The sequence below is a fragment of the Halichoerus grypus genome, chromosome 14 (genome assembly GCF_964656455.1).
Source record: "Halichoerus grypus chromosome 14, mHalGry1.hap1.1, whole genome shotgun sequence".
Lineage (NCBI taxonomy): Eukaryota > Metazoa > Chordata > Mammalia > Carnivora > Phocidae > Halichoerus > Halichoerus grypus.
Window position 1 is genome coordinate 18,542,268 of NC_135725.1, and position 14,442 is coordinate 18,556,709.

The 14,442-nt window shown below is 33.4% G+C and overlaps 1 protein-coding gene across 4 annotated transcripts in view; it reads left to right on the forward strand.

Annotated features, from left to right (window-relative positions):
- VPS13A (vacuolar protein sorting 13 homolog A) overlaps positions 1–14,442 on the forward strand; it is a 268,847-nt gene that overhangs the window by 123,186 nt on the left and 131,219 nt on the right. For all 4 annotated transcript variants that reach the window (XM_078061570.1, XM_036103219.2, XM_036103220.2 and 1 more), the window contains exons 24-31: positions 1,272–1,353; positions 2,811–2,962; positions 3,359–3,515; positions 7,693–7,772; positions 9,205–9,264; positions 9,469–9,622; positions 10,348–10,464; positions 10,544–10,647. In XM_078061570.1, the coding sequence (XP_077917696.1) occupies positions 1,272–1,353; positions 2,811–2,962; positions 3,359–3,515; positions 7,693–7,772; positions 9,205–9,264; positions 9,469–9,622; positions 10,348–10,464; positions 10,544–10,647 (906 nt within the window). The remainder of the gene's footprint in view (positions 1–1,271; positions 1,354–2,810; positions 2,963–3,358; positions 3,516–7,692; positions 7,773–9,204; positions 9,265–9,468; positions 9,623–10,347; positions 10,465–10,543; positions 10,648–14,442) is intronic.

The window sequence follows — 14,442 nt, forward strand, 5'->3', positions numbered from 1 at the left end:
AAAGAATTTGTAAACAATACAAATACTTATCAACAGTGTACTGGACAAATAAGTAGTAGTTTATTCATCAAATGTGTAATATAGTAAAGCAGTGAGAATGAGTGAACAATCAATATGGATAAAATTTAAACATTATTTTGTAGAAGAATGTCATATGAAAATATGTGTGATACTCCCTTTTTGTACAGTTTAGAAGGAAGCAGAGGATAAACCATGTTAAAGAATCATGCATAGGAGGTAAAAACAAGTAAATTAAAGTGAAATCGTGATCTGGGGCGCCTGGGTGGCTCAGTCGTTAAGCGTCTGCCTTCGGCTCAGGTCATGATCCCAGGGTCCTGGGATCGAGCCCCGCATCGGGCTCCCTGCTCCGCGGGAAGCCTGCTTCTCCCTCTCTCACTCCCCCTGCTGGTGTTCCCTCTCTCGCTGTGTCTCTCTCTGTCAAATAAATAAATAAAATCTTTAAAAAAAAATAAAAAAAAAAAAATAAAAAAAAAGTGAAATCGTGATCAATTTTAGGGAATATAATCAAGGAAGATCACATGAGATGCTTCTAGGTAGGGGTATAATATTGCTTAGTTTTTTGGCCTGGGTAGAAGTTTCAGGTATGTCTTACTATTTTATCAAATTGCATTATATGTTTTTATGTATCATATCATCTCAAAGCAGTAAAAAAGTGAATTTAATGAAATATTTTTTAAAAAATGAAAAGTAAAAGTGCAAACTTCCCAACTCTGTGGGGTTTTAAATATTGGGACTGGTTATTTTCTGTGGATATCCTGAGATGGTTTTCTTATTTAGTGAGACGTTCAGTATCTAAGATCTTTTCCTACTCAAAGCCTGTCAACAAGAAAATTAATATAACAGTTCTGTGATTTCTGTTTAGCCTTGAAGTTGTAAAACCACTTTTTTTTTTTTAAAAAGATTTTATTTATTTATTTGACAGAGAGAGACAGTGAGAGAGGGAACACAAGCAGGGGGAGTGGGAGAGGGAGAAGCAGGCTTCCCGCGGAGCAGGGAGCCCGATGCGGGGCTCGATCCCAGGACCCTGGGATCATGACCTGAGCCGAAGGCAGACGCTTAACGACTGAGCTGCCCAGGCGCCCCATAAAACCACTTCTTTAAATCTATATTCTATAATTTATTTACCTAATTCAGACTGGACTTTTTTTCTTAGTTCAAAGTGAGATTTTTTGTTTGTTTTTGTCAAAATTGTCTTACGACTTTGAATAAAAATTTTTATGCTAATTAACAGTGAATTACTTTTCTTCCAGATTCAAAGGTCCACTTCTTTGGGAACATCACAGATTTCACAGAAAATGCTTCCTTTCTTGGAACTTCCATGTGTTGATGATGGTAAAACGAAACTGGTTTAGGAAGTTTTCCTTATTAAAATGTATTATGAATATAATTTTCATTTTGAGATTATACAAAAAATTGTAGGCAATAGCAGATATGTATATGTTTTCCAGAAATTTTCACTAAAATTTCTTTAAGATAATAGAACTTGGATGTTCCTTAAAGTTGCTTTTGCAGCAGGAATTTTTGGTAAATAAAAGTTAAACTCATAATCTCACAAAATCCACTAGTTAGTTAACCTCCTTTGAGCTAGGAGCCCCTATGAAACTCTATTGATATATAATTTATAATGTTACTTAGTTATTTGGAGAATCTTGTCCTAGTAAAGCTTTAGTTTTATTTTTATATTTTCCTTTTTTATTAAACGAAAGAATCAAGCCTTAATCCCTACATTCACACTATGAAAACTGGTAAATATTTTGACATCAGATACCTGCTTTTTCTTGGCCACATTGGAAAGAAACGTAAACCTATTTCTCTATTTTTAAGGATTTAAAAATTGCTAAATGTTACGTAACTGAAGTTGCCATGTCAGTCTTCAATTTTCTACAGAACGTTTTTCTTTCTGTGTGGTTAAGGGGCGGGGAGGAGAGGTTTGTGAGATCATCTACCCTAAATTCAGTTTTTGGTTGTTAGGGATATACCTTAGATGGTTTTAGTTTCCTTTAAATCTTCTTTTAATGGTTTTACTAGTTTTGTAGTGTTTTTAATAGTAAATTCTAGAAATTTATTATATATGTGTGTGTATACATACATACATACATACATACACACACACACACAAACGAATGAAATAGTGATTGATCTCGTTTCTTCATCCGAACCTCAGGGCCTGCTTTGTTCTTTTAATATTGCAGATTTTGTAACTCATTCCTATTTTTGTTACCCAGGTAGAGCAAGCGTATTAGTATGGTCTTTTGAAAATTCATGTTGCATGTAATCATTGGCATTGGCATTTGCTATAAAATTTTCTTTTGCGGGGCGCCTGGGTGGCTCAGTCAGTTGAGCATCTGACTTTGATTTCAGCTCAGATCATGACCTCAGGGTCATGAGATCAAGCCCTGTGTTGGGGGAGCCCAGCATGGAGCCTACTTAAAATTCTCTCCCTCTGCCCCTCCCCACCCCCGCTGGTGCATGCACATTCTCTCTCTCTCTCTCTCAAAAATAAAAATAAAAAATAAAATTTTTGTTTGCAATTTTTAGACTAATGACTTTAAAAGGTGATGTTCATTAATCTAAAGTTGAACTTTATATTTTCTGTATTTTTTGTCATCAAAAATGTTATTTTCAGACATAATCTCTATTCTTTTCTATTATTTTCTCATCTTTTTATTCAAATTTTGAAATATTTAGACCACTAATATATTTGTATTAATATTTATTTCAGAAAAATTATAAAAATGTTAAGTCAGTCATTTTGATTATTGACTTAAACAATGTTCTATAATATTTAGATTCAGAGGAAGAATTTTTTGATGCACCATGTAGTCCCTTGGACGAACCTCTTCAATCTCCCACTGAAATTCAAAGTTACCAAAAAAAATTTCAAAAGCCGGATTGTTCAAAAAATATGATTCAGTATAAAATAAGATTTGAAGTGCCAGAGGTATGTACCATGGTAAAATTAATATGGCTTCTTTAAATTGTTTGTCATTGCTGCTATTCAGTGTATTTATATAGTCGCATTGCTAACATGTACTCCTGTTTTGTCCAGTTTAAGCTGAATCCAGGTGTTGCTATGTGATTTTTCCTCCCTTTCTTTGAGGATTAATTTTCTTAATCAAAAGTTAGGAGTTTAGATCATATATTATGGGTATTTGATACATATTTATTAAAAATAGTTAATTGTACAACATAAATGTGTAGGTATGTGTGATATAAAATCTTTCCTAAGTTTTAAATACAGATCATATGTATACCTTATATATCCATTTATAACCACCATCCACATAAATAATTTTTTATTTTGGTAGTGGTAGTTTCTTTTTTCTTTTCTCTCCAGGTTTTGATTCAGTTTTATCACCTTGTTGGAGATTCTGAACTACCTGTGGTAGAAGTTGATGTTTTAGGATTGGGCACAGATGTTGAACTTAGAACATTTGATTTGAAAGCAAATGCCTTTTTGAAAGAGTTCTGCCTAAAATGCCCAGAACACACTGGTAAGCATCTCAATTTTTTTAAAGTAATAAACTTTATTGTTTGACTCCCTGCTAGAGAGTTTAAAATTCTCTAGGCTTTGAATCAGTACATTTATTAAAAATTCTCAAAGAAATACTGTATTATGAGTTGGTCCTCAGTTTTTATCTTATACTTGGAAATCTAGGAAGGTAGATCAAAGACAAAATGAAGATAATTTTTTTTCATAAAGGAAAATAAAATAGTCCTGGTTTACTTTTAAATCTAATTCAATACTACAATGCTGAATTAGTTTCGTATTGATAATGTAACAATTTACCACAGACTTAGTGTCTTACAACCACAGAAATTTGTTGTCTTAAGTTCTATTAATCAGTAGTCTGACATAAGTCTTAACACATAAAAATCAAGGTGCCAATTGGAGCTCCTCTATGGAGACTCTAGGGGAAGATCCATTTCCTCGCTCATTCAGTTTTTGCCAAAACTCATTTCCATATGGTTTAAGTCTGCTTCCTGCTACCTGTTAGGTGAGAGCTGGCCTTAACTCCTACAGGCCTCCCTAATTCCTTGCATTTGGTTCCCTATATCTCAGAATTAGTACAGGTTGATAGATCCTTCTCATGTTGTCATCTCTGATCTCAATCCAGGCTAATTTCCTCTTTACCTAATTATCTTTGCAAAGTCCCTTTTGCTATCTAAGGTAACATATTGTCTGGTTGTAGGGAGACATAACATGGATATCCTTGGGCGTCAGGGCATAGCATTATTTTATCTACCATAAACATTTTATGTCCCATGATCATAATGGATAAATTATATGATATCTTGGATAATATTTCCATTTACTGTGTTAGGCATTTAGGAGAGAGTATTACGTATATTCCTTTATATTTTTGGATTTATTCTTGTAAGATAATTATAAATGGTTGATGGAATGATTAAGACAAACAATTTATTTCTAATCTGAATGCCTTTTATTTCTTTTTCTTGCCTGATTGCTCTGGCTAGGACTTCTAGTACTATGTTGAATAAAAGTGACAAGAGTAGGCACCTTGTCTTGTTCCTGATTTAGAGTAAAAACATTCAGCTTTCACCATTGAGTATGATGTTAGCTATGAGCTTGTTACATATGGTTTTTATTATGTTGAGGAATGTTCCCTCTCTACCCACTTTGTTGAAAGTTTTTATATAAATGGATGTTGAATTTGTCAAATGCTTTTCTTCATCCACTGAAATCATAATATTTTTATACTTCATTTTGTTAACGTAGTATATCACATTAACAGATTTGTGGCTGTTGAACCATCCTTGGAATAAATTCTACTTGTTTATGTTGTATGATCCTTTCAATGTATTGTTGAATTTATTGTTCTTATATTTTGTTGAGGATTTTTGCATTTATGTTCATCTAAAATATTGGCCTGTAATTTTATTTTCTTGTAGTATTCTTGTCTGGATTTGGTACCAGGGTAGTGCTTGACTTGTAAATGAGTTTGGAAGTGTTTCCTCCTATTTTTTAGAGATGTTTCAGAAAGATTAGTATTAATTCTTCATTTAATGTTGGGTAGTATTTATCAGTGAAGCTATCTGGTCATGGACTTTTGTTTGTTGGGAGGTTTTTGATTACTGATTCAATTTATAAGTAATTGGTCTATGTGTATTTTGTATTTCCTGATTATTAAGTCTAGGAAGGTTGTATGTTTCTAGGAATTTATCTGTTTCTTTTAGGTTGTCCAATTGTTGGTGTTAGGATTTTTTCATTGTAGTCTCTTACAGTCCTTGTATTTCTGTGGTTATCAGTTGTAATGTCTCCTTTCTCATGGCTGATTTTATTTGAGCCCTTTTTTTTTTTTCTTGGTGAATCTAGCTAAAGGTTTGTGCATTTTGCTTATCTTTGAAAGGAACCAGTTATTAGTTGTATTGATCTTTCCAATTTTTTTTTCTAGTCTCTGTTTCCTTTATTTTCTGATATTTTATTTCTTTCTAATTTGGGGTTTCATTTGTTCTTTTTCTAGTTCCTTCAGGTATAAACTTAGTTGTTTATTTGAGTTTTTTCTTGTTTCAAGAGGCAGGCATTTATTGCTGTGCTCTGACCTCTTAGAAATACTTTTGCTGCATTTCATAAATTTTGTTATATTGTATTTATGTTCTCAGTGGTCCTAAGGTATTTTTAAAATTTTTTCTCTTGATTTCTTTTTTGACTTAGTAAAAAATTGTCAATATCTGTAGTAATTCTTTGTTGACCCAAATAGTAAAACTGTCACTGTTTGCTGGAGACGTGATATTATATATAGAAAACCTTAAGGGCTCCACCAAAATGCTGTTTGATCTAATCAGTAAATTCAGTAATGTTGTAGGATAGAAAAATACAAAATTCTTTTGGGTTTCTATACACTATGAGGAGGAGAAGTTAAGAAAACAATCCCATTTGCAGTTCCATCAAAAAAAATAAAATGCATAAGAATAAATTTGAGGTGAAAGACCTGTATAGTGAAAACTATAAGACAGTGATAAAAAAAAAAAAAATTAAGACAAATAAATGGAAAGGTAGTCTATGCTGATGGATTAGAATAATTAACATGATTAAAGTGTTCGTATTATCCAGAGCAAATCTACAAATTCAATGCAATCCCTATCAAAATTCCAATGACATTTTTCACAGAAATAGAAAAAACACTTCAAAATTTGTATGTCACCACAAAACACCCCACATACCCAAAGCAGTTTTGTGAAAGAAAAAACTGGAGGCATCATGTTCCCTGATATCAAAATATATTACAAATTTTCCTATGCTACTGATATAAAATAAAACATTATGGTACCAATATAAAAACAGACCCATTGATCAGTGGAACCAAAAACAGTCTAGAAGCAAACCCATTCACATATGGTCAATTACTTTTGGCAAAGGAGTCAAGAATATAAAATGAGGAAAGGATAGTTTCTTTAATAAATGGTGCTAGGAAAACTGGGCAGCCATACTCAAAAGAATGAGACTGAACTATGACTACTATCTTACACCATCCACAAAAATTAAGATGGATTAAAGGCTTAAATGGAAGACCTGAAACCATAAAACTTCTGGAAGAAAATATAGGCAGTAAGTGCCTTTACATCAGTCTTGTGTTGATTATTTGGATCTGACTCCCAGGGCAAAGACAAAATTAAACAAGTAGGACTACATTAAACCAAAAATCTTCTGCACAGCTAAGGAAGCCATCATCCAATTGAAAAGTTAACCTACTCAGTGGGAGAAGATACATGCAAATCATAAGTCTGATCAGTGGTTAATACCCAAAATATATAAAGAATTCCTATAACTCAATAGCAGAAAACCAAGTGAATAGCATAGTTTCTTATAAATGATCAGTAAATAGTTTTGTGGATAAATAAATGTGTGAGAAAAGTCAGGACCTTTTTAAGGTTTGAAATGCAAGTAGCATCTGAAGTAGAAAGCTGGCTGAATAGCTAATAAACTTTTAAATCTGGAAGATTCTTTGGAATATGTTGCATTTTTCCTCCAAAGTATTATGATTGGTTTGTAGTCCTTTCTCCCACTATCTAGATACTGATTTTGAATAGTCATAAGTAATTTGGTGGTGATAGTTTTAAAGCCCTTATACAAAATACTGTTTTACAGCAGTTTTCCTACTATTTTCTTGAGTTTTGATCAGAATCAAGAATACAAGTAGTAAAGACTAATTATATGGCAATGGGGTTTATTCTACTCTAAACTAATATACAGAAAAACTTAGTTTCTCATCACATACCTGATCTGTCTTCTCAAAAATAATAGGTTTTCAGAGAGTCTGATGATTTTCTTTTTAGGTATTTCTGTGGCTCAAGGCCACAATTCCCTTCATGTCTACTCATTGCTCATAATAATTACTCTGTTTTTTCTTTAACTGATGTGCTACTTTTTTTTTTTTTTTTTTTTTTTTTACCTTCCTATCTAAGTTTAGAAGGGTAAGATTGTTTCACATTGTGGCATAGGAGATGGGAAGGGAATTGTGGGGAGAAATTACAGCTTAAGAGTTTATAATAAAGGAGGAGGGACCTGATTTGGGTAAGGTAGGATCCAAGGCCCAGAACTGATTCAGGAAATTCTTCTTTTCCAGTTATATTTTATTATTGTTGCTGATATTTATTTTCCGTTATTTTTTTTTTATATGAAAGAGTAATTTAAAAACTCTTTTTTAGATGCAAACAAGAAACCAATTTATTTGATTACAACACTGGATAATACGATGGAAGATCTGCTAACATTGGAATATGTGAAGGTAAGTGCTTTGTATGCTTGCTGTGACTAATGTTGTAATCGATTTTTGTAAGTTTAGTTAGATTCAGCTTAATCTTCATTTTAATGTGTTTCCTAAAACTCCTGAAACTTTAAGGTTTGCTTATTTTGTCATCCTTTGTTAGTTTTAATTTATAAACAATATAGGAAAATAATAGGCCTCTGTTCTAAGTAGAACTGACATGAAGTTTTGAGTTTTTTCCCTCCATCAGATAACCCCCCCCAAAAAACCCAAACCTTTTTTTTTTTTTTTTTTTGAAGTCTTATTTTATTTGCGAGAGAGAGGGGGAGCATGCATTGGGGTGGGGGGTGGGGGAGAGGGGTGAAAAGAGAAGGAGAGATAATCTCAAGCAGACTCCCTCTGAGCATGGAGCCCAACACTGGTCTTGATCTCATGACCCTGAGATCATGACCTGAGCCGAAATCAAGAGTTGGAGGCTTAACCGCCTGAGCCACCCAGGCGCCCCAAAACCCAAACCTTTTAATCTTGATGGAATTTATTATGGCATATGATACGAGATGAGGCTTTCATTTGATTACCCACTGTTATCTGAAGTTGCCTCATTTTCCTGGTTTCAATGACTCTATTCCTTTTCTATTGACTTAACGGTACTCATTTCATCATTTGTTAGGTTTTTCTATGTACTAGGGTCTAGTTAAGATTTATTCCATGTTTTCATTGACCTATTTTTATGTAAGTGCCACATTAATTTAATAATTACTTTATCATAGGGGCGCCTTGGTGCCACAGTCAGTTGAGCTTCCCACTCTTGGTTTCCCCTCTGGTTATGATCTCAGGGTTGTGGGATCAAGCCCTACCTCAGGCTCTCTGCTCAGCATGGAGTCTGCTTGGGTTTCTCTCTCCCTCTACCTGTGTCCCTCCCCCCTACACTTGTGCACTCTGTCTCTGTCTCTGTCTCTCTCTCTCTAAAATAAATATATAATAATAAAATCTTAAAAAAATAATTAGGGGCGCTTAGGTGATGTCGCTGGGTAAGTGTTGGACTCTTGGTTTCAGCTCAGGTCATGTTCTCAGTGAGGATTCTTCTAAAGTTTCTTTCTTATTCTCCCTCTGCACTTTCCCACCCTCATACATGCTCTCTCTAAAATAAATAAATATTTTAAAAAATGCTTTATCATAATAACAATGCCGAAAGAGTATTTTATCGCTTTTAAGACCATTTTTACTATTATTGATGTAGATATTTTAGAGTTTTTGTTGTTTATGCATTTAATAGCTTTTATATGACAGAAGCATTCTAGACCTAAAGATAATGCACAGTATTTGGACACTTGATAGACAATTCTGTTGCATAGAGGAAGAATTAGGAAGGCCCTTATGAAGTTGCAATTGGATATACTATATGTCTTCCTAAAATAGTCAAACAGATTTGCTTTTTTTTCTCTTTGGATAGGCTGAAAAGAATCTACCCAACTTGAAAAGTACTTATAACAATGCTATGCAACTGATTAAGGTATGAGTGAATAATAATTTAATTTAGATACTGTATTTCTAAGTAAATATATTATGAAAACTGTTTTATAACTGGAACTGTATGATCCTTGATAAAAATGGAATATTATAAATATTATATTATAATTCACAAACCATAGTGCCTTATGCTGAGCAGCGAACAAATATTTATTGACCTATTACTAAAATCAGCTTTGTTCTTTAGGTGAATTTTTCCTCTTTGGATATTCATTTACATACTGAAGCACTTCTGAATACAATAAATTATTTTAGTAATATACTTCCACAATTGGAAGAAAAACCAGCCGCAGTGTCTGTTGCAGAGACTGAAGACAAAGGAGAGGTCGTTAAAAAAATGCGTATGTTTAAAATTCAGCTTCTAAGTTTTTTTACCATGTGGATCAATAATAAATTAGCTTTTGCTTTATTATTCATGCATAATATTGGCTTCAGAATTCTATTGCCTAGATTAATATTTAGAAAGATTATTATATACCAGGTAAATTTTAGAAAATGATACTTAAAGTAATTACCAGTTAAGAAAATGTGGCTTTTATTTATCATATTATTCTTTTTAGTCAGATATTATACAGTGCTAGTGTTTGATTTGGATTAAAATTAATGCATTTAATATCATAATCTTAGATTAGAAAAATAGAACTAAGAAAATTTGAATCATTTCAGTGTTTTTTAATTAAGTACTTTTTAAGCAATGAAAAGTTGCAGGTTTGACAGTGAGAAGTATTACCTTGTGATCATTGTGTCTCAAATGATTTCTGATTTTACAACTATAATTTTTTAGTTTCAAATGTTAGTCTCATCTAGGAACCATTTTTTGTTGTGTCTGATTTGTTTGGCTTTGTTTTCATTAGGTTTGATTGGTTTTTTTTTGTTTTGTTTGTTTTTGTTTTTTTTAGAATTCCTAATTAAGTGGGGATATCTAGCTTGCTTTCAGTGGAATGGCAAATCAGATTTTCCTCTAGTATTATCATTAATTTTTCTTATACTTCAGTTACTTTATAAGGGTAGTGAGGTGACTACTAAACTTTTTCCTTATGTTTTACAATTTTTTTTTTTTTTGCAGCTTTAAAACTATCCAAGAACGAAGATATTATTACCTTGCAGATTTTAGCAGAATTATCTTGTTTACAGATCTTTATTCAAGATCAGAAACGTAACATTGCTGAAATTAAGATCGAAGGTAATAAAATTTCAGGAAAAATTAATTCACAACTATTAAATGAAAGAAAAGCCATTTAATCATCCTTGTATTCCCTTAGGGCTTGATTCTGAGATCATTATGAGGCCTGCTGCAACTGAAATAAATGCAAAGCTAAGGAATATAATTGTTTTGGATTCTGATAAGACAGCTGTATACAAAAAGGTATGAATTTGTTTATGTTACTTAATAGTATCTCATTAAATATGCTTGTCCTTAAACATTGGTCATAGGTATAAATTAGGTGTCAGAATTTAGCAATGTGGGTTGGGCGCCTGGGTGGCTCAGTTGGTTAAGCGACTGCCTTCGGCTCAGGTCATGATCCTGGAGTCCCGGGATCGAGTCCCACATCGGGCTCCCTGCTCAGCGGGGGGTCTGCTTCTCCCTCTGACCCTCTTCCCTCTTGTGCTCTCTGTCTCTCATTCTCTCTCTCAAATAAATAAATAAAATCTTTAAAAAAAAAAAAAGAATTTAGCAATGTGGGTTATTAAGTGGAAGGGTTTTGGAGTTAGGCATAACTGGGTTTGTATCTTAGCTCTGTTCCTTAGCAGTTGAGTGACCTAAACTAAAATTCTGTTTCTTTATTTGTAAAATGGGGATTAAATATCTCATAAATAAGTTTACATAATGCTCCTGAAACATAGTTGGGGGCTGAGGAGGGGCAGTTAGTAAATACCTTTCTCATTTTGTTTTCTTTTTGTTCTTCCCTTCAAATACTATGAACCTTGTGATGCATTTCAGATTTCAAGAGCAGAGGATATGAAGTCAGATTGAACAGATGAGATTATTTTTTAAGTTTATTTTCATGGGTGCCCACTGTGGTATAGCTGTTCACAATGTTAACAGAGGCCTTTGAACTGGGTAGCTAGTGGTCGAAGGGACAGGTATTAGTACTGGATGTAAGACGATAAGGTTCTTGGTTCAGATACTGTTGTAGCGTTGGGCAGGTAATTTTAGAACAGCGGAGCCTCTAGGTGAGATGGTATATTTAAGAGAATGAAGAGAATATCAGGTAGTAGGATCAGAAAAGGCTGAGGTACTTCTGGAGTCACAAAGTCAGAGTTTGGAGTGTGAAAGGAAATAAGTGAATACACTTAGCCAATAAAACCGATGAGATACAGGGATGACCTGATTTTTATGTTAAATAAAAATCCTTACTCTTTATATTTTCTTCTTACGGCTTACTAGCGTGAGATAAAAAGAGTGCCATAGCATCAAATGTGTGTAGTCCACAGTAATAAGGAACAAGAAATTTTCTGGAATCCATGATTTAATGTGCTTCTCTTGCTTTTATTTAAGAAAAAAACAAAGTACTAAAGCATTTAAGAAGTAGATTATCCATTTTATTTGCCCTGTCTGGGAAGTAAAGCTCACATAAATAAGTCCATCTACTAAAAGTCATACAAGTAGTTAGTAATGGAACTGATAATGCAACCGAAGGCATTTACTTTTTTCTCCTTATTTTTATTACTAATGCATCTATAAGGTTAAAAAAAAAATCAATTTACAAAAAGCTACAAAATGAAAAGTTTCTTACTTCGGTCTTACTGCCCAATCCCCATTTCCCTCTCCCTACTCCTTGACTTTGATTCTAGTGTACATAATTTTTTATATATTTTTTTAAAGATTTTATTTATTTATTTTAGAGAGTGCATGTGGGGGTGGGGAGGAGAGGCTGGGGAACAGAAGGGGAGGGAAAGGGAAAGGGAGAGAATCCCATGCAGACTTCATGCTGAGCACAGAGTCCAATGTGGGGCTCGATCTCATGACCCAGAGATTATGACCTGAGCTGAAACCAAGAGTCTGATGCTTCACCAACTGAGCCACCCAGATGTCTCTCCAATGTACATGATTTTTAAACAAACTGCCTTGGTTCGGTAACTCTCCACATGTCAAGGAATTGGACAACATTTTGCCCCAGCCCAAAGCTTCCTAATTACTGTGCCATGACAGACTGTTGTGCCCTGAATGGGTTTTGGGCATAATAATGTATTTAGCCCCCTCAGCTTTTTTGGGAAATTGGGTAAAGGATACCTAGAGTTCTCCGACTATTTGAATCTGCCCTGAAGCATCATCCTCTATTTACCTAGAACCATTGTACAGATAATTGTTATTTATGTGTGTTATAAATAATATAGAAAAACATAGAATCTGAGGATTCTAGCTGATCTAACATTCTTATGAAATAAGATCTCATTGTAAATTAGTTTCTTATATCTTTTTTATAGAAGTGTTTTAAAAGTGAATGTTTACAAAGATTACCCACTTATTAATGTTTGTTAATTCTGGGTGATATGTATGTATTTCTGATTATTGGAGTTTGGACAGATAGATGTAACAGTAGATGATCAGGCACTGATACAGTAATTTTATGGCCTAAAAAATTGAGAATAAAGGTTATTTTTTTTCTCATAGGCCGATCAGTTCCTTTGAGAAAAGTACTATAAATATAAGCCTGATAGTCTAGATTCTAGGAGCTAGAATGGTTGAAGAATGTTGGAGACCTCACCTTTCAATTTACAGATTTTTACTAAAAATGCACATTTTTCAGTTTTATTTATCCGTTTCCTGCACATGGTATCTCCTATGCCATATCCTCTCTACTCTAAACTCTGTCTTAAGCAAATTTCTTTTCTTCTCTTGGGCTTTAGTGGGGGGGGGTAGTCACAGGGTCACTCAGGTGACTTGTGGAAAATAGTCTGTTATTTTATTAGCAATATTTAGAATATTACAGTCAACAAAAGATGCAAAGTCCCTCTCCTGGGGTAAATAATAAAAAATGTTATTAGGGAGTGATAAGTGCTTTGAAAACCAATAAAGTAGGATAATATGATAGTGATTCTAATATTGTCTTAGGATTATCAGGAAATCCCTTTCTGAACATTTGAGTGAAATCTGAATCAATTGTAGATGTGGAAAGAGCATTCCAGGTAGAGGAAATAGCAGCTCGGGTTTGTGGCAGAAAGGTACTTGGCATATTTGGGAGGCCATAAAGGGCCTCAGTAACCATTATATAGAATTCTTTCCTGGTTTCTTTTCTCCTTTTTAAATCCAGGTTTACTTTACATTTAGTAAAATTTACCCTTTTTAGGGCATAGTTCCTGGAGTTTTGTTGAACACCTACAACTGCCTATAACTGTGTAACTTCCGACACCTTTAAGGATAATAGATTTGATCTCTCACCTCCCAGAAGTTACTCCTGCCCTTTGTAGTTACCCCTTCTCCCCACCCTAGCACTAGGAGTCTGTTTTTTGTCCCTGTAGTTTGCCATTTCCAGAACGTTAAATAAATGGAATACTGCAGTATGTACCTTTTGAGTCTGATTCTTTCTTAGCATATGCAATTTTAATTTTTGTCTTTTTTTTTTTTTGACCCAGTCTGACTAGAGATTCATCAATTTTATTAATCTTTTCAAAGAACCAGCTTTGGGTTCAGTTCATTGTTCTTTGTTTTAAATTTCATTTATTTCTCCTCTTTATTTTCTACCTTCAGCTTGCTTTGGATTTAATTTCTTCTTTTCCTAGTTTCTTAAGGTAGAAGCTTAGATTATTGATTTGAGATCTTATTTTCTAATACAGGCATTTACTGCTATAAATTTTCCTTTAAGCACTGCTTTAGTTGTATCCTATAAATTTTGATATGTTTATTTTTATTCAGTTCAAAATATTTTCTAATTTCTCTTATAACTTTATCTTTTACCCATGGTTTATTTAGAAGTTTGTTGTTTAACCTCCAAATATTTTGAGATGTTTTTCAGATTTCTTTCTGTTACTGATTTCCAGTTTAAATCTGTTGTAAGAGAAGAAACTTTTTTAGTTCTTTTAAACATGTTAGTGTTTGTTTTATGGGCCATAAAACGTGAATGCTCCAAGTACATTTGAAATTATTGTGTATATCTGGGTGTCACTGGGTTGCATGTTCCATAAATGTCAGAACATGTAGGTTGGTTGATAGGATTCT